The 26387-nt window shown below is 41.7% G+C and overlaps 1 protein-coding gene across 3 annotated transcripts; it reads left to right on the forward strand.

Annotated features, from left to right (window-relative positions):
* The first annotated feature begins 5485 nt into the window (after window positions 1-5485).
* Window positions 5486-26002, forward strand: MEP1A (meprin A subunit alpha). 3 transcript variants are annotated; one of them, XM_026059427.1, is made up of 14 exons: window positions 5486-5602; window positions 10873-10897; window positions 10991-11044; window positions 11910-11950; window positions 12061-12139; window positions 12438-12555; window positions 13532-13707; window positions 17174-17395; window positions 18407-18556; window positions 21405-21620; window positions 22536-22994; window positions 24237-24410; window positions 25025-25232; window positions 25584-26002. In XM_026059427.1, exons 1-14 carry the CDS (start codon window positions 5570-5572, stop codon window positions 25729-25731), a joined length of 2103 nt encoding a protein of 700 aa, XP_025915212.1. In that variant the 5' UTR covers window positions 5486-5569; the 3' UTR covers window positions 25732-26002. The 3 variants fall into 3 exon arrangements, with proteins under 3 accessions (XP_025915212.1, XP_025915213.1, XP_025915214.1); XM_026059428.1 differs by lacking the exon at window positions 5486-5602 and adding an exon at window positions 6690-6705; XM_026059429.1 differs by lacking the exon at window positions 5486-5602 and adding an exon at window positions 9952-10787.
* The last annotated feature ends 385 nt before the right edge of the window (window positions 26003-26387 follow it).

Below are 26387 nucleotides of genomic sequence, written 5' to 3' on the forward strand. Positions count from 1 at the left end.
ACCATGAGCAATCCAGGACAGATCGTGATGACTATGTTCAGATATGGTGGGATGAAATTATCGAAGGTACACTGCAGGTTTGAAATGAYTGAGAATTATCTTTAGATGCATGTTCCTTTTAACAATGGCACTACCACTTATTTTCATTAACTGCTATTATAGGATGCATTAGTTTCTCTGCCAAAATGTCTCCAGTTAAAATTGACTGCCTACATGTTGACAGCTACAACAATATTTAGTCATGGGTAAAGCATTTTGAAAAATTTTGTACTCATTTTTATTTCCAGTCTTGCCTAATCATGTCTTTGTGTATGTCTTTGACTAGGTTTTGCGTATGCCTTTGACAAACATGACGATAGTTTCCTTGATGACCTCAATACCCCATATGACTATGAGTCAGTCCTGCACTATGGACCATACTCTTTCAACATCAATAGCAACGTCCCATCCATTACAACAAAAATTCCTGAATTCAATGAGATTATTGGGCAGAGGTTGGATTTCAGCCGGATTGACTTACTGAGGTTGAATCGCATGTACAACTGCAGTAAGTTCATTCTCACACGTGTTTGAAAATCCTTATTCGTGCTTCACAAGAGCATGGATTGAATCACCTGACAGGCATACAAACACTTCACCTTTGGGAGGCTAAAAGAAATGATAGTTCTTATGCAGCAGCACGCTCCATGGTGGCTGGATGCCCATTTGTTTACAGAACACCTTTGGAGTGAATCAGGGGTCTAATATCTTTCATTCACATGGACTTCACTGTGAGTTTACTTGTAATAATACTTGTTTCATTCAGGTATGCTGCTAATGAAGATAAAATCTTCAGATAACAGTAGTCTGGAATTGGGGTCTCTGAAATCAGAGTATTTCAAGTTCCTTTCACTGCCTGTGTGATGTTAGATAAGACAATTGGGGTCAGAAGCATGGATGCGGATAATTGTACTTTCCATGGGCAAAGTTATGAAAGTGAATATTCCACTACACTGTGTGGTACTGACATACTGTGTTAACATAAACCCAGCAAAACCAAATATTGGTCCAACAGTAATACAGACAGGCTTAGAGAAAATGACAGATATCTGAAAGAGAAAATTAGCACTCAGGGGCCAAGTCTGGTCCCAGCAAGGAAGTATCAATGGAGAGGAGGAGAAGGAGATAGATGTTGCCTTCAGGAGGAAGCATCGTTTGGTAACAGAGATGTAGACGCAGAAGCCTGTGTAGTCTTTGGTTGCATTAAGAACATATTTACTGAAGTTAAATGCTGTATGTAAGCAGTCTGGGAATGGGGGTGACAGTGAAAGCCTTATTTGATATTGATGGACTGAAATATGTTACCCTATTTCCGGCAGCTTCAAGCCTCACCTTCTTGGACCAGTGCTCCTTTGAATACATCAATGTCTGTGGGATGGTGCAGAGTGGACAAGATGATGCTGACTGGGACCATACGTTGGGCAAACCAGGATATGAAGACCATACCATGGTGGGAAACTGTGCAGGTAGCAGCTCTATTTTTGGATGGTTATTAGACTTTACTATGGTTTTAAGACATGTGAAAATGAAAATACACAGAGATAAATAACAGACATTAGAAATGCCATAGTATTAAGCTTAATCACTGTATATCTGAAGGTAAACATGACTCAACTTTTCAGGTAGAAAGGCTAATCATTTTCATTTTTTAATGTTTAACTCTTCCTTAAACCTCTTTCCTACATTGTAACATCTCATGAAGAAAGGGGAATTTGAGATTTAGCTGCTGCAAATTGGTTGTAGTTCCATTAAAATCAAGGGAGCTCCACCACTTTGCAGTGACTGACTTCAGGGGAACTCCATGGAATTGAGTCAGGTGAGGATCAGTCCTCCTTTTCTGCATATTTTATGGCATTATGGTGGTTTTCTAGCTTTTTTAGTTAAAAAAAAAAAGCTAAAAGACACTTTCCCTTGGCACAGGAGTTCACTTCAGGTGTCCCCAYGGAATACATAATTAGACAAATATCACAAAACACAAACCTTGTTTATAAACAAAGTCTGACACTGAAGCTGATTCAGGATCATCAGAATAGCAACCTGAGTTTCGGCAAAGTGACACAAAGCAGGAAGCAACCACCCTCAGAAGACTTTGAGGGCTGGGTGCCGAGCAATACGGAGCCATATCTGCAAAGTGTAGCGGCTGCTAATTTAAAGTTTGTTYGAGCTGCACCACATAAGGAGGCTGAAGAATAATCCGAGAAATAAAGCAGCTGTGATTTCCCCTCTTCTGAGGAGAGTATTGCAGGGATCCTTTTGATCAAGGCTTTGGCTCAGGCTGCGCTGATTCAAGCATATATTGAACAAATAYGAATGTATTGAGTTCTGCAGTGTATTGATTGCTGTTGGGATACAGGAGTTGTGTAGGGTTTGTTTTTAAGGGCAGTGGGCAAGAAGTTGAACACCACAGAGCAAGTATTGTGCAGACACTCCAAAAGTCCTCTAGCAGAAAAGCTTTTTTTTGAAAGTCAGGTGCATGCACCTGGCTGTGCTGCGTACAAGTGGTCGCAGTCAGGCACATCTGTTTCCAAACCACAAATGGCAGTCAGTCACAGAAGTCCTCCACRGTGCAGGAGAGGGGAAGAAATACAGAACGGAAAAGAAGGCTGTTTCTGTGGGACTTGTTCCCAGGGAAGCGAGAGCAGGAGATGGCTTTGGGCAGTAACAGATCTTGTCTGTAACCTGTGGTTATAGGAAATTTGCAGTCTGTGAGGAGGAGAGCGGCCGTGTCGCAGGCCTGGCATGGGTTCGGATGTGCCTGGGCGAGAGGGCAGATCTGGGGGAAGGCGAAAGGCCACAGCCAGCGCTCGGGAGAGCCAGCGAGCAGGACGCAACRCGAGTGGGGGGGTTGTTTACATCCCAGGGCTGGCGAGGAAGGAACAATTTCTTGTTTGTGGGGCAATGAGCCTGTTTGTCTGTTGTTCGATGGGCTGTTTGCTTGCAGTCTGCAGGATGTGTGGTTTGCTGACACTGTAAAGACTGTGATGTGTGATAGAGCATGTGGCTGAGGAGCTGACAGCCGCTTCCTGCCCTGCGAGCCTAGCCACAGACAACTAACTGCCCATCTTCATTGTGGGAGAAGAAGAAGATGTAAACACCAAACAGCCAGCCTTCAAACGTTCCCTGAGAGCAAATGGGTCAGCAGATAGTGGAAAATAGGCAGCTTGCATGGGTGTTTGTAGGGGAACTTAATGCAGAATGCCAGCAATACCTATGGAAATGCACCCAAGGTGAGGAGGTGAGAGTGAAGCTCAGACTAGGACTAGGTGGTGGTTTCAGATCCATCGTTGTCTGCAGGGTCTCTGCTGTTGGCATCACTCAGCTCCTGAATGGACAGAAATCTGCAAACCCATAGATGCAACCACAGGGTATTTGGGGATCCCCAATGTGATGCAGCTTGAAAATGTTCATGCCACCAGGATAGATATTTCCTGTAGATATGGGAAATATTGACGCTATTACTGCTCAGCCACCTTCAAGAGACCGATTTAAAATTGGAATATACAGAACAGGGCTGATCCAGAGAATGAGAGTGGACTGAAAGTGGTCAGCCTCTGTAACCAGGAAGATCGCAGGCTCAGAAGAGGCATTGCTGCAGCCCACAGGTAGAACTGCAGGCTAAAAGTGAAAGAAAAGAAATACTTGAAACACATTAGCATGAGTGGGTAGAAGCTGGTCATGAAATAATTATGGCTAGAAGTTAAAAAATACTTTACTCATAGCAGAAGTAAAGCAAAAAAAGTCTTCAACTACTTTTATGGTGCAGCCTGATAAAAGGATTACATTACATGACACAGTTTCCAGTGAATGTAGAAGACTGAATGYCACGACCTAACAGGACCCTTCCAATGCATTCCCAGTTTGTCTTCAAAAAAATCCCTAGCCAGGTCCATTCATTTATATTTGTACATGTTCAYAGGATTGGCTCATGTACATTTTGCACTTCATTTCTAATGAATGGAACTGAATGGTTACTCCATTTAGTCAACTGAACACTAGTTTGCAAGCCATATTTCAGTGCATTCTCATTTTAATATGGATTTGCAATGTCAAGAGAATTCTCTTCTATTGATTTTTGTTTTCTACTTTGAAAATAATTTTCTAACCAGGCAAGTGGAAACTGTACTAAAGCTTGTTTAGCACTGGAGTTTCATTACTGAATGGAGCAAAAACTCGTATTGCATCACTGTGTTATGTGTTTCCTAGATGGAGGATATTTCATGCACTTAGATACAAAAACTGGACATGCTGGTCAGTCAGCTCTTTTGGAATCTCGTATCCTTTATCCAAGGAGGAAAGAAAAATGCCTTCAGTTTTTCTACAGGTTAAATGGAARTGCACAAGATAAGCTAGTTATCTGGGTTAAGAAAGATGATGGCACTGGAAACGTTAGGAGGATGGAAAAGCTGCATACTATCACAGGTAGGTGAATATGTTTCTTTTGTACCTGAAGTGCTGATGAACTTTGATGTAAGTCAGACCTGGGATGGTTTGTTGTACGATAATTTGCTTAAATGCCCCTGTAAATCTWACCTTCATTTCCTTTAGCTGAGTAATTCCAGAGTTAGTGCCCATGAAAGCAGAATTCGACCCAGCAGTGGTTTCTTTAAGACCATTCTTAGATTAGTTTGGRTGCAGGGCATCAGACAATCCTCATTCAGACAAACAGATCACAGGAAGCTTGAGGAAGACCCAGCATGATTTAGGATTGTGCCCTGGACTTTTCATTCTTAAATAGATTTATTTCTCCCTTCAGGTGATGGAGACCATCACTGGAAATTGGCCAGCATTCCCTTCGGTGTCCAAACCAAATTCCGCTATGGGTTTCAGGGCATCAGAGGAGATCCAGCCCAGTCTGAGGGGGGGATTGCCGTCGATGACACCAGCCTGACAGAGACAAACTGCCCCACCAACATCTGGCACATCAGAAACTTCACATCCCTTTTTAGCAGTACYTCAAAAGGCGATTATATCATAAGCCCTGTATTTTACAGCTCGGAAGGCTATGCCTTTGCTTTACAGCTGTATCCTCATGGAAGAAATACTTCACCTTACATGAATTACATGGGGATTACTTTCCATCTCTGCAGCAGTCAGAATGATGGCCTTCTTGAATGGCCAGCCGGACACAGACAAGTTATCTTGTCTGTTTTGGATCAAGACCCTGATGTAATCCACAGGATGTCCCTCAGCCTTAGCTTTACTACAGACCCAAAGCAACTAGTATTTGGTAAGTCAAAGTGCATCAGGGAGAAATATAGGAATGCAAAGGTTTTCTCAAGCTGGAGAAAAATGTTGAAAGCCAGGAGACTGGGCTGGATTTGTTCTGCATGTAACACTAGTAGGCTGACTGCTGATCAGCTTTAATTACTTGTATATATTTGCACAACAGGCAGAAATGACACRCTGCAGTGGGACAAACCATCAATCACTGGAAGTTTTTCTTCTTTCTGCAACTGTTATATGAGCCCAGGTGTTGGCTGGAATACCTTCCTGACACACAGGGAGCTGCATTGGAAAAAATTCCTTAAAAATGATGATCTTTTCATCTTTGCAGATTTTGAAGGTATAGTATTATCAGAATCCCCACTGGAATAGAGCACGTACATAGTATTCTGTTTGTAAAGAAAGCACAAAAGATGATGCTGATTAACAAACATCTAGAGTCATCTATTCCAGGGACCAGGTTTTCAAATGCCTAGTGATTTAAGGGCCYGGATTTTTGAAAGCCCAGCATGACCCTTTGAATAACTTTGATTCTCTGATCTTGGAATACCAGATTATCAGGACAGATTATACTTCTGTATCTTGAAAATAAGCTTACTTAATGGTGCTCCTATTTGCACCCACCCCCAAATCACTTCCTACTTAAGAAAATCCTGGTTTGAAAATGAAGGGGTTGTTTATTGGACCATGAAAAACAGAAGGAGTTTTTGATCGAAAGCCTTTTTCCTGAGGCTGCAGTTTTTGCCAGGAACGCATTTAGCTGCTCTGCTCTGACAAAAGAGGCAGGGGAGAGGAAGAAGGAAAAGAGCCGTCTAGTGCAGTCCTGGCACGCAGGCACCTCTCTGAGAAGGCCAAAGGGACTGTGCATGCCTGTCCTCTGTGACACAGCCCCATCTCAGATGACTGGGTTCATCTCACCTCATGTTAGCTGTCCAAAATTGAGCTTTCTAGACTCCCCTGTGGTTCATTAGAGAGCAACGGGTACCTCTGGGGAGCAGTTCAGCCCATCCTAAGGTACATGCAATGAMTTGTTCTTCTGATGTGCTGATCTCCATTTGCTGCAAAGCAATCCATCACTGATGGCTAATGACTGGTGAGACAAATCCCATCACTCTTCTGGGACAAGTTTCCTTTGGGCAACGGCAGTGCCTGGAAAGTGGAAACACTGTGCATAAACGAATGATCATGAAACCAGTTCTGACTCTAACACAGTGGTGAGAGCACTTGTCTCAGAGAGAAGAAGCCAGTTTGGAGTCTGCTGTGAATGTGGTGGCAATGGCACATGAGCCAGAATCACCCCACGTGGCCAAGCCTGCGACCCAGGCTAGGGACTGTCCTGGCAGGAGGCTTTCTCCCTGGTTCATCATGAAACAGTTTAGCAAAGTTCTTGCTCCTTGCACTGGAGAATGGAAACACTTCTGCAACTGCGCAAAGTTTTGCAAGGTGGGAAAACTGCTTCCCATGAATCTTTAACCAGGAAYGTGTAGTGCTTAATAAACACGCAAAGGGAAGTCTACATTCCTGGCATACAGAAAGGCCCAGCTTTTATGCAGGCTATGTAGGGCATTTGGCAACTCTTCCAAGTCCCCTTTGGCAATAAGAAAAGCAGCTGAGGCCTGATTCTGCTTTCCCTGACAGCACTTTGTACCAGGAGTAATTCACTGAGGGCAGTTCAGTCCCTCTGTGTGACGTGGAAGCCAGTGAGCCCGCAAGCATTGGTGAAATGGTATCTACAAAACTGAAAGCCTTGTTAGGAGACTGCAGTTAGGCTCCAGTTATGATCTGGTTCAGCTTAATTTCCAGATGTTAAATTCAATATGGTCACCTTTATAAAGGTCCAGCCTCTGCATTTTAATATTCATTTTGAGACCAGAGGCAGTGTTTCATTACCCTCTGACAAAAGTTGCAGGTTGCCTCTGTATAACCACTGAGGGTCTGCCCCATCCCTCCCACCTGTTCACAAGCCCTTCCACCCTCTCTCCTCACCTCCCAACCCAGTTTCAGATCATCTCTGACCCAAGCAACCTCCTCGCTTGCCCCAGTCTCCCTCCAGTTCCTATCTGAACTCAGTAACCCCAAGATCCCCCACTGTGCTTGACAAAGGCACAAGCTGGAGCTCCACGCATGTCTGCTACTCTCTGCCTCTCCAGTTTCCCCTCTCAGCTATTTTCCTGGGCACTTCTGCAGCCTCTGGAGCTATTAGGATGAGTTATTGTTGCTTTGTTACTCGCCCCTGAMAGTCAGCCTAACACACACGAAGGAACTGTACTATACGCCATGCATTACATTCTTTGCTGTAATCATCTTTTCTTACAGATCTCACCCCTTTGATTACATCGGAAGTCCTAGTCCATCACTGAAGTGCTCTGAAGCTCTTCACTGCAATTGCAAGCAACTACAAKTCCATCCATTACAGATAAAATACACTACTTCAATTAAGCAGCTATGTTCTGTGGCTTCTTCATTTTAAGACTTTGAACTAAGCTTCCCTGCTAGTTTTAAGAGAGTAAACACATAGGCTCAACATAGATTATTTTGGCCCAAGTAGCAAAGTTCTTCTCTCAGTTGTATCCAGTCTTTTTTCTTCCTACATTTTGTTCCTTTTGTTTMTCTCTGCTGTTGACAAGGCTTCCTTGTCAGCTTTTGTGTTTGAAGTCTCTCGGTCCAGTCTCGCCTAGCCAAGAGCACCAGTGCTTGACTTTCCAAGATCCTGTTTCCAGATCTTACATTCCCCCATGGCCATTACAGCTTCCACAAGTTCAGCTTTCTCTGATGCTCACTCCCAAGTATCCATCATGTTAGGTTATTGCCTAAAGAATGGTATGCTTTATCTGCTTCTAGACCCAATTAACATTATCGACAAGTTTTCAAGAAAACAGTATGGAGTTTGGTTGGATTTGGGGATGCAACTGGGGATGCATACATTGTGCACGAAAGGTGCTATATGAATATGTTGTATTGCATTACTATAACATGAGGCGGCTCCAAAAAAATTGTACTCTGTAACCTCAAACACATGCCTGTGTAGAATGACTGATCTTCACACATCCTCTTTACTTTTTTGGGTAGTCTTTAAGTTAAGGGAACTTAAAAACAAGTGTTTTTCAAGCTACTCCGATTTGGCTTCAGGTTTTTGTTCTTTTCTCACATGCACTGCCACACATCTACAAATCATGGTCTTTGTGCTGTGTTTTGACTCTCTTTGCTTGTCTGTGAAAACAGCTTGTACGTGATGTACTTTGAGACATGCTTCTCTAAGTCTTATGTGTAGGGCTTTTGCACGTGACTAGGAGCCACATGCACACACAGAGACTGCAAAAATGAAACTGATTTGAGGAAATTAGTTTAAATGATGCCTGCACATTTGGGATCTCTAAGGTTGAGGGYAGCAAGCATGCAGGCTAAGGTCCAAATTCCCAATGAGACTTACATACAGATCACGATATTCATAAATTCAGAGTCTTATTTCACCAAAATAAAGTAAAGTACAGGAATGTACAAGTACACACATTTTGTTATAGGGTTCCTTAAAAACAGTTGCTGGTAATACAGCATTTCTACTATGAACAAAGAATCATATCTTTAGTCAGTCCTTTCTCAGTTTAGCARTTCTCAACTTTATCAAATAGGGGCTATATTCCCAGGAATTCCTCTGACAAAGGGGTCTCCCAGAATCTGGAAGACTATCCAATTATAATTTAAAGAAATTTACAGCAAGGACAACTGGCTAAAGATTGAAGTCTCTGAGAGCATTAGGAAAAGAGAAGGAAAAAGTGTGAGACACTGAGTGAGAGAGAGAGAGCTTCACTTTCTCATATGAGTAAAGTGCGGTGATGCCTGTCCTTAAATTTTGTGGTAAGTGGAGTCAAGGTCCCTGGTGTCAGGTTGGGACCTGCTTGCTTTCCTTCCTTTCTTCTTTGCTTCTACTTCCCTCTCTCTCCCTTTTGCTATGTGCAGGCCCCATATTTATACAAAAAACTTACATTCGTTCTTATGGAGTCTTTTTAGATGTACATGTGTTACCAAAAAGGGGCTCCTATCTTAAAAGCTCTGTTTGGGGCCGTACTGGCAGAGAATAACCAATTGCTGTTCATTCCCTGAGTCAGGGGAGAGGTCAATGGCTGCTGCTCCTGGGAACAAAAGTGAGTCTCCAGAGAGCCATTACCTTGGAAATCCCACCCAGAGCAGGATCATCAAGAGTTTACAGGAGCTCTTTCTAGCTCTTTCTAGGTAGTGGGAGTTGTCCACAGAAGGAGACTGTATGATCATGAATGGAAGGAGAATTGCACTATTGTGCAATCCCATCCCATGCAGACCATAAGTTTTGCAGTCCTTRAGCTGGCACTGGAGAGTGTCCAGTTGATTCAGAAGCATTTGAGATTGACTGCCAATCAAGCCCATTTACTCTTCTTTATTGCCAGTGCTCCTGCCCAACTCACCCTGAGGCATGGTTGGGCTCAACAAAACATTTAAGCTATTGTCCACTTTGTAAAACTTTATAAGCATCATCTGTATAGATGGGGGAAATTGCTGGTTGATTCTCAGTTGAAATACAAAGGTTAAATAGCAAGTGAAGAACTAGGGGACTAAAACAGGACAAAGAAGAAAATGGATGGACCAGGAAACTAAATAATTTCATATCACCTTCAAGACAATATTTTTAAAATGTGCGAGTTATCTGAAAGGAATGATGCCACTATTGAAACGATCCCATGTAGTGGGGGGATGGTGGGTCCGACAGACCATGTTCACTTTGTTAGGTTTATAACATGTGCCTCAATAACATTTTCTCCTGCTGATTCAGATCTCAGATCTCAGTTAGCCCATGAGCCCTCCCTGACCTACGTCCCCTCAAAAAGAAGACAGCAAACAGCGGAACAAAAATTTTCAATCATTTTTCAAGTTTGCAGGGTAGCATGATGAGGAGTGGGATTACCTCCTCTTTCCTACCTGTAAGGTCTAAATCCTCTCTGAAACTCTCAGGAAAAGAAAGGGGCATTGAGCTGAATGGCCAAGGAGCTACTGGTGTGTGTGACCATCTCTGGAGGGCAGGGCTGGCATGTCGTGTGCTGGGGCATCAGTCCTGGGATGGAACCAGCCTTGGGAAACCACTGCCAGAGAGTTCATAATTATTTCTCTCTTATCTCTAAGTTTTATAATGTGGTGTTAATTATTAATTGAAAACAATTRGGGGCCAAATTCTAATACCACTGCAGTGCCAATAAACCCATGTGGACTGAAGATCAAAAGTTATCAMATTCCCATCTGTAACATTCCTTCAAAGTGGACTTAGGTAAATGATAATAACAATGCCATCACGTGTCATTTAGCAGGGAAACCATGCTACAAAGGTGGAAAGCTTAAAGCTGGTTGGCTGATGTTCTGTGAAAAGCTCAGTGGCATGCCCTATAAATTGCAAGAGATGAAAGGGACCAGTTTGTTTTTCCATYGCAAAAATGGGTTCCACCAGCTTCCTGCCCTGCCTAGCTCTCCTATTATATTATGCTTATGTTACTCCAATCTCTGTAAGTAGAAACCTGGTTTCTACAGTTCTCTCTCATTCCAGAGACCTATTGTACCTTATACTGGCTGTATTTTACTCTCTTTCAGGTCAAGCATCTCTCCAGTGAAGTTGGTAAGGACTCTGAGCTGTTTTGAGTACTGAAGCATTTTCTTTTGCTTGCTGTGTCACCACATCTGAATGCATTATTTTTTGTCCATCTTACAGCACAAGACGCTGATACTGGTGAGATAGTCAAAGACATTCCAGACATAAACTTAGGTGAGTTCATGTCTAAATTCTCATGCAGTCCCTCTGAGAAAGTCGTAAGCAGAAAGCTGAAGCTTCAGCATAGTAAAAAAGAGGCGGGTGACTGATGGTCAGGAAGAGAAGACCATGGTAACACGAGAAATAAACAGATATAATGAAGTGGGCTCCAAATTATCTTCCTCAGGCTGTTTTGCATAGACTCTTGAARTTATCCTAGGCTTCAAGGCACTTCAAGGCTTGGATGAAACTGGGCATCAGGTTGTAACTCTATATAAATGAGGGATGCAGATGTCTTTCACTTGAGGCTGTAATATGCTGTATCAATAGGAAAGGCTTTGGAGTCCCACTAGCGTTTCCCCCCATCTTTATAGGTGATTTTTATAGAATTTAACAAAGTGGACAATAGCTTATATGTTTTGTTGAGCTCTATATAAGCAGTAAGGTAATCAAAAGGAAAAGACACAAGACACYGTACCTTCTTTCTCTAATTTTTTAYGCCCTGTAATGCAAATTTCCAYATGTCCTTTGATGGTATACTACACAATATTGCTTACTGATGCATTATTACAAATTGCTATGTTCTCTAGAGTGTTGTTTCATCATGTGACTGTTGCCACTGGCTGGTAACAAGCAAGAGGTTATCACACAGACCACCAGATTTCTGCCACCCAGAAGCAGCCATTGCTGAGTAGTAAATATTGAGTAGAAGCTGCTCTCACTTTGAAGCCAGTGTAAAGAGAGGCTGATCCTTCTTTATTTTCTGTAAATGCCTGAGGGCATAAAACGTGTACAGTTCATAAATAGGTTCAATAAGCTTTATGAATTAAAATATATTTGATATTTCATTTCAATTGTCTTTCATTATACTGCTTTTCAGCTGCTGGACTGGACCTCTTTCAGGGGGATATCTTGCTCCCAGTAAGTAATGMAAAATGTTGTAGCTATTATTTGTCCTAATTGTATTTTCAGCACAAATCAACCCATCTTCCTACAACAGCATCATCATCAGCTGTTAATTCTCTTTTCAGCAAAATCAGCGAAATGCMCTAAGAAATGAGACATACAGATGGAAGTTCCCCATTCCCTATATTCTGGGTGATAACCTAGGTAATGCAGAYACTTTATTCAGATTTTAAGTCCAAACCCTGTTTGCACTGGAGTCACTGTGAGAAAAAATTTGTCTTTTTCAGAAGGGCTCTCCCACATTAAAATTCACTAATAACAACACTGCTCCTTTACTTGAAGATGAAATTTTTCTTCTACACCTATCGTAAAAACATATAATTTAATCAAACTCGATCACTTTTCCTTTGGTCCCACATGTATATCTCTGTCTACTTCTCACTTCTCTGGGGTGAGTGATCTGCAGTATGTTAAAAATGCGTTCCTGAAATATGTTTTCCAGATCTGAATGCCAAAGGAGTCATTCTTGAAGCACTTGAAATGTTCCGTCTGAAGTCTTGCATTGATTTCAAGCCATATGAAGGAGAGACAACCTACATATTCTTCAGAAAAGAAAATGGGTAAGGGTTATATCAGTTCCTGTTTAGTTTTGCTCTGCAGAATTAGTTGGAATTCATCTCATCTGACTTCCACAGTCTGAAGGTTTAGTCTAGGCTTGTTGTCTAAGCTCCATTTATAGTCAGTGAAGAAAAAGAGGCCACCAAGAGAACAATTCATCTCATTTTCTTAGACACATAGTTTAGAAGCAGCTGCCTCCTTCTGCTGACCACAGAGGATGCTGAGATGATGAACCTGGAATGGGCATCTAACATTTAGATGGCTCCTCTTTGATGAGGTGAATCCCAGCCATTCCTGGGTTGTCTTCAGCAGCTGCTACTTTCCTACCTGTGGATGTTTCCATTTCACTGGTGCGTGAAACAACCTCTGTGTATATTCTCTGAACTTGTTCCTGGGCTACATCAAGAAGTCCCCAGTGAACTGCCCGAGGAGCTCCTTTCCTCCTCAGCATGCTTGGCATCTGCCAAGCTGTGGAGAGGGGGCTGGATCCTTACACAAGAAGATATGTTTTCTCACCCCAGGCCAATGTATTGTATAGTTGCTCTTAAAAAGGACCAAATAATGCTAAAACCTCCCAGCTACTGGTGATCTTTTCTCTAGCCCAGGTGATTGRAAGAAAGCTCAGTCTCCCCTGATGAGTTTGCTGTTTCTATCTATGTACTGTTTCTTGTCATGTTTCTTGGCAAAACAGCAGCTGATATAGGACAAAACTGCGGATCTCAAAAATCAGGGGTGACCTTGTCTAACATGGAGGGTATGTAACATGCTGGCCTCATGCATGTGATAGCGAGTAAGTTTTCAGGGCTCAGGCTGCCTTCATTCTGCAGAGCATCARGGCACACAGTCAACAATTAAATAATAATGTATATATTTGTTTTGTATTTAAATCTTTTTTGATATTACTTTAAATCCAGTGAGCAGATTGGGACCTTAAATGCAGAAAAGAATACTTAATAGRCAATGAAATCTCTTTCTCAGGTGTTGGTCCATGGTGGGAGACCAGCAGACTGGACAGAACCTCTCTATTGGGTCAGGGTGTGACTACAAAGCAATTGTGGAACATGAGATCCTGCATGCTTTGGGATTTTACCATGAGCAGTCAAGGATGGACCGGGATGATTATGTGACAATCTGGTGGGATGAAATTCTTGCAGGTTGGTTTTGATCTTCAAGCCAAATTTTATGAAGTGCAGACTGACGGTATCTTCCCYCCTAGTTTTTAAAGCCTTCTTAAAGACGTGAATTTAGTGACATGGGGCCACACCTGAGACCCCCTGTATATCAATCTGTAGATGAAGCATGGTTTCCATGGAGTTTCTCTGGTGGAAGATAAGGAACAATCTAAGCCCAGAGGAGAGCAGTGCTCCTTGCAAGTTAGGAGGCTTTTTTGCCCCTTGGCTACAGGACTGGTCTACTCTCTGATTTTGAACAAAACACTTTCCCTCTCTAAGAGACTGTTTCCTCTCTTGCTGTGTAATGTGAAATATGATCTTCTGGGATGGTGTGGCGGGACTCCAACTTGTCCTGAGTTTTAAGGCTCTGCCACGCCCTCTTCTTTAATGTCAGGTCCTCTCAAAGTCTGAAAGGGTTTTATACTCAGAGACTCAGGTCTTCCAGAAACTGGAAAGATTCTCTTTGTACATAAAGAAGCTTCAAAGAGACTAGATCAGATGGGATACATAAAATAGGGTTCTGTCCCACTCTTTCCTGCCCACTGTGTCTCTGCAGATCCTTGGTTTCATGTTTAGTTTCATCAGATTTGGTAGCTTTCTGAGTTTCAGCAAACTCTCTATAGTCCTCCTGGTCCCTAGGTAGTTTCTCCTTTTGTCTCCTCTGAGGTCTGTCTCCCTTACTATTTAATGATAACATATTTGAAAAAGAGTGAATGGTAGTCTATAACATTCTTAAGGGCATGCTAGCAAAGGCACCAAGTGTAAACTCTTCTCTTGCTCCCAGTAGTGGTGCATTGTGACACCAGYGCAGCTAAATTGCCCTGCTATTGCTTGTGCTTCATGTGGACAAACAGATCATTTTGGTCTTCAGGGTTATGCACTTGCCATCTTTGCAAATAAGTGTAAAATACATGTGACATAGCGTGACAACATGCAAATGAATAGGATCCAGAGAGCTCTATGTTCTCACTTGGATAGATAAGAACTGCTGTACAAGCTATCTCTTCTGACCTCTAAGTGCAGTATCTGTTATTTTGTATTGCTCCAAGCTGTACAGCTATGTGCATTCATACCTGCCTCTGCTTGGTAACTGCATTCTCTTTTGAGGTGGCTGAGCAGTAGATGGGATGTGGATGTTGATGATTCTGCAGACCGTGATTTTTATTATTATGAAAAGCACTAAAACCAATTCACCTTATTACTAACTTGGTCTCAACTTGAATCATGGTGATGATGATGAYGGTGGTGATAATAATATCTAGAGCCTGACTTTTGGGACCCATTATCCTGTGCACTGTAACTAACCACCTCTTAAACCAAGAGTTTTATAATGGATTGTTATGAGCTTCATGTTGTACAGAGCTATTGAAAAGCTCAACAAAACAGTGCCACTTCTCAATGCAGGTATTTTTTTTCTTTATTTTCAAAAATACCTTGTTGGATGCTCTCATTTTATTTGTGGTGTATTCAGGAGCCACAAAAATGAAACACCAAAAGAACGATACAGATGATGCACTTCAGTGTAGCATTATTCTGAATGTAGTAAGTCCTGGGGCTAGTCTGATATCATTACAGTCGATTCCTACCTTCTATAGGTTTCCATCCATACTACGTAATCCTATTTTCCAGTGAGGAAAATACATTAGGTAGAAAACTAACTGTAGCTATCTGAAAGAACTAAAAGATTGGAGATGGAACAGAAAGGTTAGTCTGATGACCTAGTTTGCATTGGATTTAGCCAATGGGCAGAATTTGTTTCTTGTGGCTTTTGGTTTAGGATTCAGCTCACAGACTAATACATCTCAACATAGACGTCTGCCTCTATGTGTCTGCCAATGAGCTGTGTGTCTAAGCATGCGTTAAGCATGCATGTCTAAGACTGCGTTACCATGAGATGAGTCACTCTGGTCAGATGAATTCCACTGTGTTTGGGTCAGCATAGCCTGGATTTACTCTATGCTACAGAGGAAGGCACAAACCCCAAGAACACAAACAGCTTATCAAGTCTTCATTCAGGCAAGGCGCTTCAGCCTGGGTTTGTGGGTTTTTTTACCTTGTCCTGAAATATTATCTGCTCCTCTAAAGGGGAATATAAGGCTGGTGTGTCTGTCTGTCCATCTGTTTCCTCATTAATGATCTGAAAACCCAAATTTAATAGCATGGTAACAGTTTTGACCATAGTGCATTTCCATAAACTTCAGTGCAAAAATCTGGCTGATTAGAAAAAAAGATCTCTTATTCATGTTCCTGCTGACAGAAGAGCTAATAAGCTTATTAAACTTCAGAGAAAACACACAGGAAAGCCTAGGAAATGAAGTTGCCTTCTCRCTGAAGGGTTTACTTCTTTTAAAAACATCTAAAAGTTACTCTTTGACTGATAAGTATCTTAAAGAACAGMATTATTACATAGGGCTGTGTTTTGCCAAGATTTTATTCCCAGCTATAAAAAGCAATAGTACTTGATTAGCAAGATTCTCAACCTTTTTGATAAAAGGTCCAGTTCAAGTATCTGTAAGAAAATAACCCCCAAGCTCTTACATAATCTYGAGCCTCGAACTGAAGACCTTTGTGCTCAGTATAGAGCTCCAGAAGGGAAGGGCAGTTGTACACAGAGAAGCTGCAATTATCCACTGCGTACAGTCATGTGCTGTTTCTTCCTGGAGAGAGAATGAACCCAAATATTCTGGAAATATTATCTGTGGAAATGCTGGGAATCTCTCTTTACTTCCACACTGAAGCGTGTGAAATGCTCCCTCTCTCTGCCTCAGAGGATATTTCCACAGTGAAAAAAGAACCCTTTCTCTTAAAAGAAATGATTTCACCAAGGAACCGCAAGAAACGTGTTTCCATAAGACTTTTCAGAAAAAATTTTTGGTTAATAAAACAGAAACATGCAAATGGGTGTGACTGTAGCAATACCATCAATCTAGGGTAAAACCTCATTGCCTTCACACATTCATACCRTGTTTTTTGCACTGAAGGACAGCAGAGGCTGGGGGCACTCCAGAACTGCCATTGCTGTCCCCTCGATGAGTGAAGGGCTCCTCCTTGTTCCTATGGGATCTAATATCCTGGGAAATTTTTGCATYAATGTTCACAGAATCTGGAATGGAGTATATTCATCTTTAAATTTATTCCTTCAGGATGTTTACCAGGGACCATTAGACAATCTAATCTGACCTCCAATATATCATAGGTCTTTATGGCTAGCTTATATTTGATTTTGAACTTACAGAACTCACGTGGGGGCAGGAAACTGCAATCTAAAGATGTTTTGTGTTCAAATTACCTCATAAACAAATCACATCGAATTTGAACCCTTTATCAGAAAGCAATYGCTTTTGGATATATCAATTCTACCTCAGAGAATTGTATYCAAGGGGCCTGGCTAAATCCATTTCTTTTCTGATTACTCTAAGAATGAACCACTTTTCTGTTCTTTTTGCAGGAAAGGAACACAACTTTCTGAAGTATGATGACAGCTACATCACTGACTTGAACACCCCCTATGACTATGAATCAGTGATGCACTATGCACCATTTTCATTTAACAAAAATGAGAGCATCCCCACAATCACAGCGAAAATACCAGCATTTGATAACATCATTGGGCAACGTCTAGACTTCAGTGCCATTGACCTGGAAAGACTCAATCGCATGTATAACTGCAGTAAGTCATAATTTAAGTATGGCAAACTGTTTCCTATATTTACACTTTAACCTGCCTGATTTAACTCCCTTAAGTCTCTAAAAACAAGAAAATTCTTCTCAGGTGCTCTTGAGGCAATACTGAAGAGGGCCTGTGGTGCAGAGACTCAGATTGTTCATATCTTCCTTGGCTCTGGCTTCTCTTTGGCTCTGCCAACTGTCATTACTTTTGTAACAGTCCAATTAGTCAATGAAAGACAGTTCATTCCATCTTCCCTTCCATGTTGCTCCTAGGGGCTCAGACACACAGTTGYGTTCTGCTGGTTTGTGGGCAGTTTCCCTGTGCCTCTGTTGTGAGGTGAATGCAATTGTGCTTTGTTCTCTTTTACTGAAATTTAGACCAGATGCATAATTTTGCACCTGGTATGGGCTAAGTCTAGAGTCTGCCATTGGTTACTCAGCTGGTTAAAGATGTCATCACCACCTGTATTTTTTAGCAAGAAATTATCGTCCCCACAGCTCTGCCAACAGGAACATCCACTTGCAGGCAAACTTAGCTGAATTGACCTAAGCTAACTGGACAGACTTTGCCTGAAGTGGGTTAAACCATGCTCCTGAATCCAGGCACCCAGGTGAGCCATGGAGACTGATAACCTCCAGCAGTTAAATACAGGAATGGGATGATAACATCTTTAATCAACACCACTGTTCATAAAGTGACTGTGTCTCCAAGACTTACAAGCAGGCACAGAGACAGCCACCAGCAGTCACTCTGTTTCAGCTGATACATGCAAGTTTGTTAAGCTTCTGCAGTGTGGTGGGATCGTGGTATCTTTACGCAGGGAATCCCTCTGGGAATTAACCTTTTCTTCTCTTGAATCCTTGTCTTAGGACTCACATCTGCTGTGATCAGGTCTTCTGTACATGATATCTATACCAATATAAACAAAAAAACAAACCAGAGTAGAAATATCCAAATTTTGTTTTAAATGGGATACTTCTTTGGGKGTAACCATGTATGCGTTTTTTTCAGCTTCCACTCACACTCTTTTGGACCAGTGTGCTTTTGAGTTTGAAAATATCTGTGGCATGATTCAAGGCACCAGAGATGACCTAGACTGGGTCCATCAACAGAACAGTGCTACAGGGCAAGAAGACCACACACTTGCTGGGCGTTGTAAAGGTAAAGCCAAGTAACAGAACACTTAYCCATAGAAAAGGGGTTAGCTGGGGAAATGGTCACTTGTGCATGTCTGTGCTGGGCTGTTCAGTTTAAAGGAAGGTTTAGAGAAGTTGTTAAAGATGTTATCACTGTAGTCAACCCTCGAGAAACGCTAGCATTGGCTACTCTGAAAACARAATATTAGATGACTACATTCAGGAGACTATCCAGCAGACATCTTAGCTGTAATGTTTCTAGTTAAGCAAAAAGTCCCTTTCCTTTTCACATGTCTTGGCACTGTGAGTCTGAGCTTATATTCTCTTTAGTGTTATCATTAAGCTTTCTGAACATAGTGCAGTGTTCTCCAGACCAGCAGTATAAAAGGGAACAAAGAACCATCTGAACTGGAGTCCTTTTAAATATAGCCTGGAAGAGGATTTACTGCAACTTTCAAAGTCTGAGTAAGAGTTATGCTGCTACATGATAAGAATGAAATAGCACTCATAAACCACTGATAAATGCTGCATTTGCAAAGTGAACAATAAGTTAAACTTGAGGAGTACATGCTCTGGAGGTAGAAGAAAGTCACGTTTTGTGATAATGTTCTTTTAAAATGTTAATTTGACATTTTTCAAAGGAAGAGAATTTCAAAAAGGGTGGAGTCAGCTCCAGTCACAGTTGCAGGTTGCTCGTTTACAAGTGAAAGTAAAGATTAAGCAAGGGCATGATTTGTCATTATTTAGTCAGCAGAAACTATTACAGACTTCAAGAAACTTTAGTGGAAAAATCTGCCTAAGTATAGAATGAAAGAATCATGGCCCAAAGCACATTCAGTTGTGCTTTTTTATTCTTYGATGAGGGAAGAATTTGACTTGTTGTCATCAGGAAGAGAGTCTATTCTCCTTATGTTGAACCAGTCACTGGAAAGAAGAACAGAGCCTCAACCTCTCATAATGCTGGTAGTTATCAATCAGGTGTGAGAATGAAAAATAACTCAAGAAAACCATCTGACATCTTCTACAAGAACATGCTCCTAACCTTCCTCTAATATTTTTCCTTCTTTCTCCTTTTTTTTTTTTTGCATTATATAACTGTTACTGAAAAAGAGTTCAGCTGAGTTGTTTGATATTATCGGGTTTGAGCCTGTCTAAAATAAGTACTTAACTTGCACTTAYGCTTTAGCATCTAGTGACTCAGTTAGCATAAAATAAGTAACCATGTTCCCTGAAGAGTTAATGGAGAGAGGTAGGTGCCTTTGAGGATCTCCAGAGTGCCTAAATGAATTGCSAGGTTAGGGAGTGCCTCTCCTTTTGAAGGCCTTCAAAGGCTCATTAACTCCATCAGGAATTTAGATACTTTTGGAGAACTGCTTTTGCAGCTATCTCAAGTGGGGGCTAATTTTAGGTTTCTAACACAGATGGACCATATTTAGCTCAAACAGTCGCCAATCCAGTGTTTTTTACTTTTTCCTGGCCTACCTGAGGAAGGGAAAGTACAGCTTAATGGTCAGAGAGAGGACCTAGCAGCCAGACTTTTGCTTTGATCCCTGTATGCCCTTGCTGAAGTCCCCAAAGACCATATCCTGACTGTCTGCCATAGGTGCTTAATGTTGCCTTTGTTAATGTTTCTCTTTGTTAACAAAAAGGAGATAAAGTCTAGTTCCTCTGGGGCTTTGATACTATAACACACTCCACAACAAAGTTAGGCACCTGAATAAGGCTCACAGCCCTGTCTCCCACTTGGAGCAATAGTAATCATAGATCCTACTTGCTTAACAGTGCATATAAAGCAACTAGGCACCCTTGACAAAGTTTCCATAGGGTATGTGATCAAAGCATTGCTACCAGGTGGGAGGCAACAGAGAATATTCCCCAGACCTGGTTAGAAGGAACATGAAACACAGAATAGCTCTGAGAGCTCCACTGGCCATGCAGGTGGCTGTACTGTGATTATGCAACTGCAGGTTTGACTGGTGACGCCCCAGATGCTAGCTGCAACCATGAGAGTCCAAGAAACCTGCCCCAAGAAGAGGAGGCTTTCACACAATAGCTAAAAGAATTTCACTTAATAGTGTAATCATAGACTGTAATGAATAGCTATAGAGCAATACAATACAGATAAGATGCGACAAGGTCGTGTGATACCAAGATAAGAAATGTGTGCAAATGGTGAATTTGTGAATGTCAAATGAAAACAAAGGTAAATATAAGGATAAAGGTAGATACTTCAAATCTACGTAAAGATCACTTCAGAGAATGTTAGTGGGGAATTAAATTAGAGGGGTAAAAATTCTTACCCCAAATCCCCAAATTGAGGAGCTAAGTTTTGAAAAGTATTTGGACAAGCTGTAAAAAGGAGCTTCTCCATGTTCAAGGTCAGGAGAGTGCTAGTTCAGTGTCCAACCCTTTTTTATTATCTTAATCACTGATACAAAATTATCTTATTCTTTATAAGGTAATAGCATATGAACATATCACCTTATCTTCAATCTAAATCAAGTAATAATTATGTCTACTAGTTACTTGCAGTTAGGTTGTTTCCTTCAACCCTTCTCTGTGTGGAAGGCCCTATATCATTTTTGTCTCAYATCTTTGACATTTCTGAGGCATCTAACTTCCAGCTAAAGCAACTGACACAAAATTGACATAAGGAGCCTGCAGTGAGTTACAAACATATATATGCTAAACTACTAGTCATATTCTTACCTTGTTCTATCTTAACTGGTTATCATATACTGTTTCCTTCTGCTATTTATGTCAATTACTACATTTAGGCCTACTAAAAGAGTGGGGTTGAAATAACTGGTTTCTACTATGCAGCTAGCAGGAAAGCTGGGAAGAGACACTGATACTCTGCACTTTCTTCCCAGATGCTGGCTATTTCATGTACTTCAGTACCAGCTCTGGCCAGGCAGATGAGGTGGCAGTTCTAGAGTCTCGAATCCTTTATCCAAAGAGAACTCAGCAGTGCCTCCAGTTCTTCTATAGGATCACAGGAAGCCTTTCCGACAAGCTGGTCATCTGGGTCAAAGAGGATGATGGCACTGGAAATGTTCGCAAGATGAGGAAAATCCAAACCTTTCAAGGTAATTCTGGAAATATGAGGAATATACAAAATATTGGGAGAGGAAAGGTTGATTTACTGAGTTCAGGAATAWGGTGAATTGGCTCAGAATTCAAAAGGTGTTCCCTAACCTACCAGAAGAGCATCTTGCAATCCAGCTAATGATTCTGGTATTGCAGAAGTGTATGCGTCAGTGAAACTGTGGCTTTTAATAGTGCAATTCAGGTGGTCCACAGCAGAAGTCACAACTTTCCTGATAATATTATGTTGCACTTAATGAATGGGACCTCAAACTTTGCTGGAGTTTTATCAGTCTATATTTCCACTGGCCATAATATGATCTGACGCTGACTTGCTGACATGTAAATACCTGTGCTCACATTACTCAATAAGAAGCCCAGGCTGATTTTTTATATGGCCAGAAATGAAAAAAATACAGGTAATTTTGGAAATGTGAGTTCCCACTTTGGGTGATTTTGCTGCATAGGACAAATCCAGCTACCGTGGGACTATGCATTTAATGCTGTCAAAACCCAAGACGTGATAACCTGCCTATACTGAGCTGCTGGAATTTCATGGAAGAAGGACAAGTTCATGAAAAACTGGTGGTAATACTTGATTCCAACATCCTGGGATACTTACTCCCATCTGTTTGTTATGTCTTGGCCTTTAGCATCTTGCCCTTTGAATTAGAGACTGTCATTCACTAATATCTGCATACTTCCTAATACAATGTGTCCAAGGCATTTAGATGATAATGTCTTGTAATGTGAGTATATTGTAATCATAATAGCAACTTAAGATCTCTAGCCTTCAGGACTCTGTGAGAAAACCAGTTGCCTAAAAATGCAGCTTGGATGGATGGATGGCTAGGAATAAGCTGCTTCATAATATGACTAATCATGCTGATGGCAGTTTTGCTTTTCTTTTACAAAAGCGGATAATGACTATAACTGGAAAATTGCCCATGTAACCCTCAATGCTCAAAAGAAGTTCCGATACCTCTTCCAAGGACTAAAGGGCGACCCCAGCTCTTCATCTGGTGGGATTGCTATCGATGATGTGACGCTCACAGAAACACCCTGTCCCACGGCTGTGTGGGTCATTCGGAATTTCAGCCAAATCCTCCAAAACACATCGAGCAGTGTTATTCAAAGCCCTCGGTTTTATAGCCCTGAGGGTTATGGCTATGGCATAAGTTTGTATCCCCACTCCAGAATCAGTGGCTACACTCGGATTGCCTTTCACTTRTGCAGTGGAGAGAACGACGGTGTTCTGGAGTGGCCAGCTCTGAACCGCCAGGCTATCCTCACAGTGCTGGACCAGGATCCTGACATCTTGAAAAGGATGTCCGCAAGTAGAAGCTTCACCACAGGCAAAAACCATGTTATCTCAGGTAAGTGGTGTTTGCATGAAAATGGAAAAAATGATGAAAAAGAAAGCTAAGGAGTCTGAGCCACAGGATTGAGTGCAGGATTCAAAAGTTGGGCARCTTTGTCTGCCTTTCCTGATTTGGGCCTTTTCCCTGTGTATGACTCRGAATTCCTGTCTATTAAAGGCCATCTGATGTGAAAAGTGTTGCAAAGAGGGTTGTTGTTGTTATTATGAAGAATCCATGGGATGTCTGAGTTTGACTATCTGAGTTTGACACAGTTCTCCTGTGYCAAAGAGTTGCCAAATCCCATTCTATCTGCAGTTTGAGAATGTATTTCCTAGTTTCTGTGCTCTTTCATGTTAGTGCCCAATATGATGAGTGTTACGTCAGCACATGATAGTGCAATGTCAGCAGGGTGCTGTATTCCAGTGCTAATACAACATTAATTAAGTTAAAACTACATTTTGGGGGCTCAGTTAACTTGAATATAYATGGTCTGAAAGCATAGGGTTCACACTGTAGCTGTATTCAAGGAACAAAATACCTGCAAACACCTGTGAGATCAGTCTGCAGCATTTGAAACTTATCTCCCTTTGCTGGGTGTAGACTGCAGGCTACAAACTCTTTCAGATAGGGACTGTCTTGTAGCTCCAGATTTATATCGCATGTAGCACCACTGTTCTATGTCCAGGCCTAGGATTCCCTATGGGTGTGGTAATTCAAAGAAATAAGAAAAGGACAATACTGAATTTGCTGCAGAATAAAATACTAGCGATGAGTTTCCATCCGTCTTTACTTTTTCCAGTGGAACAATGGTACATGCCTTTTCAGTAGGAAGTTTTAAATTCCAGGTATGATTTTTTTTAACACAATCATAGCAAYGAACAAAACCCATTAGACTCTAAACCATAGGTGCTTAAAAGCTGAATGTGAGCACTCAGCCATGCTGAGGGGTGTCCTTRTGCAGGAGGGTGCTCTTAGTTGGTGACAACAGGGAAAGTAATTTGAACTAGTTTAGYCCTCAATGAAAGGAGAGCTGTGGAATTTAAATGCCCTCACATGGGCTAAGAGTCCTCATGTAGACTATTTCTAAGCACCTGCTGGCACCCATAGTTTGTCAGTGCTCTGTGACTTCTTTGGGCATCTGAGCCCTGAACTTGATTTTGCAGCMTAAATCCTGTTTAATGTGGGGTAAAAGTCATGTCATACTTCCAGTTTGGAAGATTTTATGGTGCTCATTTCTCACCCATACTCTCTTTGCAGACGYTAACACAACCTTAATATGGGAGAGACCATCTATTGTTGGAAAATTTGATGCCTCATGCAATTGCTATAGAAGTATAGACTGGGGGTGGAATAACTTCATATCCCACAGCCAGATGAGACGGAGAAGCTTCCTGAAAAATGATGATCTGATTATTTTTGCAGAATTTCATGGTAAAGACTCTTTTCTAGCTTCTCCTTACAAAAACAAGTGGATCATCTCTTTTCTGTCTCTTTTCTATCTATCTCTTTTCACATGCTCAGTCAAATAACTATTGTCTCCAGTCTCTAAGCCCTCTTCTCTTCTAACAGGAAGAACTTTTAAAAGGATTCGTTCACCTTAATTTCAGCAGGCAATATCAACTGAAGTGTTTGTGAGTTCAGAGGAATCTAAATGGCAATGATTTATTGAGGGTTAACTTCTTAGGCACCTTTAAGCACCCTAACCAGTAGCTATCTCCATTTCTAGGCATGTGAACATATTAAAAAGCCTTTTCCATTGTGTTTGTTTTCAAAAAGAGCAGTCACACTTATCACAGTCTTCCAAAGCAGGAAATGCTTCTGATTTACCTAACTAGTTACCATATATTCAGTATTATTTTCTATTTTGTGCTTTAAATATGCAGTACTTCCTGTGGCACAGCAAGAGCTCTCTAAGGGGCTTATGGACAAGGAGTCTCCTCCAGTCCACAAAGCAGCCTGTGAAGCTCTGACACAAAGAATACTGCATAGAATAAAACCACTCACTGTTATCTGACGTCCTTCTCTCCTCTTTCTTTCTTTAAAAGATCTAATTCACCTCAATAACACTGAAGTCCCTGTAGAGCCTGCACAATCTTCCATCACGGAAGGCCTCATTCTCGAACGGCACAAGAGAGCAGCCCAGGATACTGAGCCTGTTCAAGACTGGCTTCCTTATCTGCAAGACCCGTGTAACCCAAATCCTTGCCAGAATGATGGAGTCTGTGTGAATATCAAAGGGAAAGCAAGCTGCAGGTACCACTGACCTCTCCCCTGTCAGCCTCGATTTTCTTATGAACTAAGTAACACAAGTGATAAGTATTCAGAGCTACAATCCCCAAAGATCTGAGCTACTAGGTTTTCAGGCAACAGCAGGAACAAAACACCTCACTGCAGTGACTGTTTTTTACTAGCAGCCCCAGGAAAACCCTCTCTGTGGTGCTTTTCAGGGGATGTAAATAGCCTTCCAACAAGGTGGGGATGTTGTGATGTGAACCTCTCTAATGGGAACTGCCCATGCAGAACAGTGAGTGTGGGACCTATAGGTGGGTCTATAGGGTGGGACACAATCCCTGCTACACATGAATCTGTGGTTTATTTTCRCAGGTGCCCATCAGGACAAGCCTTCTTCTTTACGGGTGAGAGATGTCAGTCAATGCAGGTCCATGGAAACATCCTGGGACTGACAGTTGGTGGAATTGCTGGAACCATTGTCTTAACCATTGTCCTCGTTTCCATGATGGGCAGAAGATAAAGAGTTGTAGGGGGATAAATCTCAGTCCAGTATTTTTCAAGACTTCAAAAGACATCAGTTTGCAGTGAAAAATTTTAAAATACAACTTGTAAAAGACCAGTCYGCATATGAACGTTGAAAGCAAAACAAATAATTTTTTAACAGTTTATGCCTTAACATGCCTGATTATCTGGCTGGACCTGACCATGGGCAAAGGATAGTTACAGATCCAATTACCTTCTGCAAGCTGCTCCAGCCAGGGGAGTCCCCCACGAAAGTTTTCGAGTTCATAAATTACCCAGGTTTATATAAMAAATGACAAAAAAATCCATAAAGATGAATAAAATTGCAAGCCCTGCTTGGTAGTTCATGTGTGAGACAGAGAAACAGGAATGAAGCCATGTGGCTGMTCCTTATTCATCTGCAAGATTTATGAGAGGAGTTGCCATCATTTCATGCAAGCATGTCTGCCCTCARGTTTCCCCCCCTTCATTTCTCCTCTCTCCAGATCTCTTTCCCCCTTAATGMTATACAAAGCTTCCATGCAGAGGGACATCACATGAAAGCATCCAGGCAAGTCCTGGTTAAATCCTCTCCTCCACATAATTTTGGTGRTGCTGGACAGCAAGTTGCCCCTACCCTGGAATTACTTTACCCTCAGTCAGCAGCAGGTATCA

Source organism: Apteryx rowi, unplaced genomic scaffold (genome assembly GCF_003343035.1).
Source record: "Apteryx rowi isolate R43461 unplaced genomic scaffold, aptRow1 scaffold_157, whole genome shotgun sequence".
NCBI classification, from domain to species: Eukaryota; Metazoa; Chordata; class Aves; order Apterygiformes; family Apterygidae; genus Apteryx; species Apteryx rowi.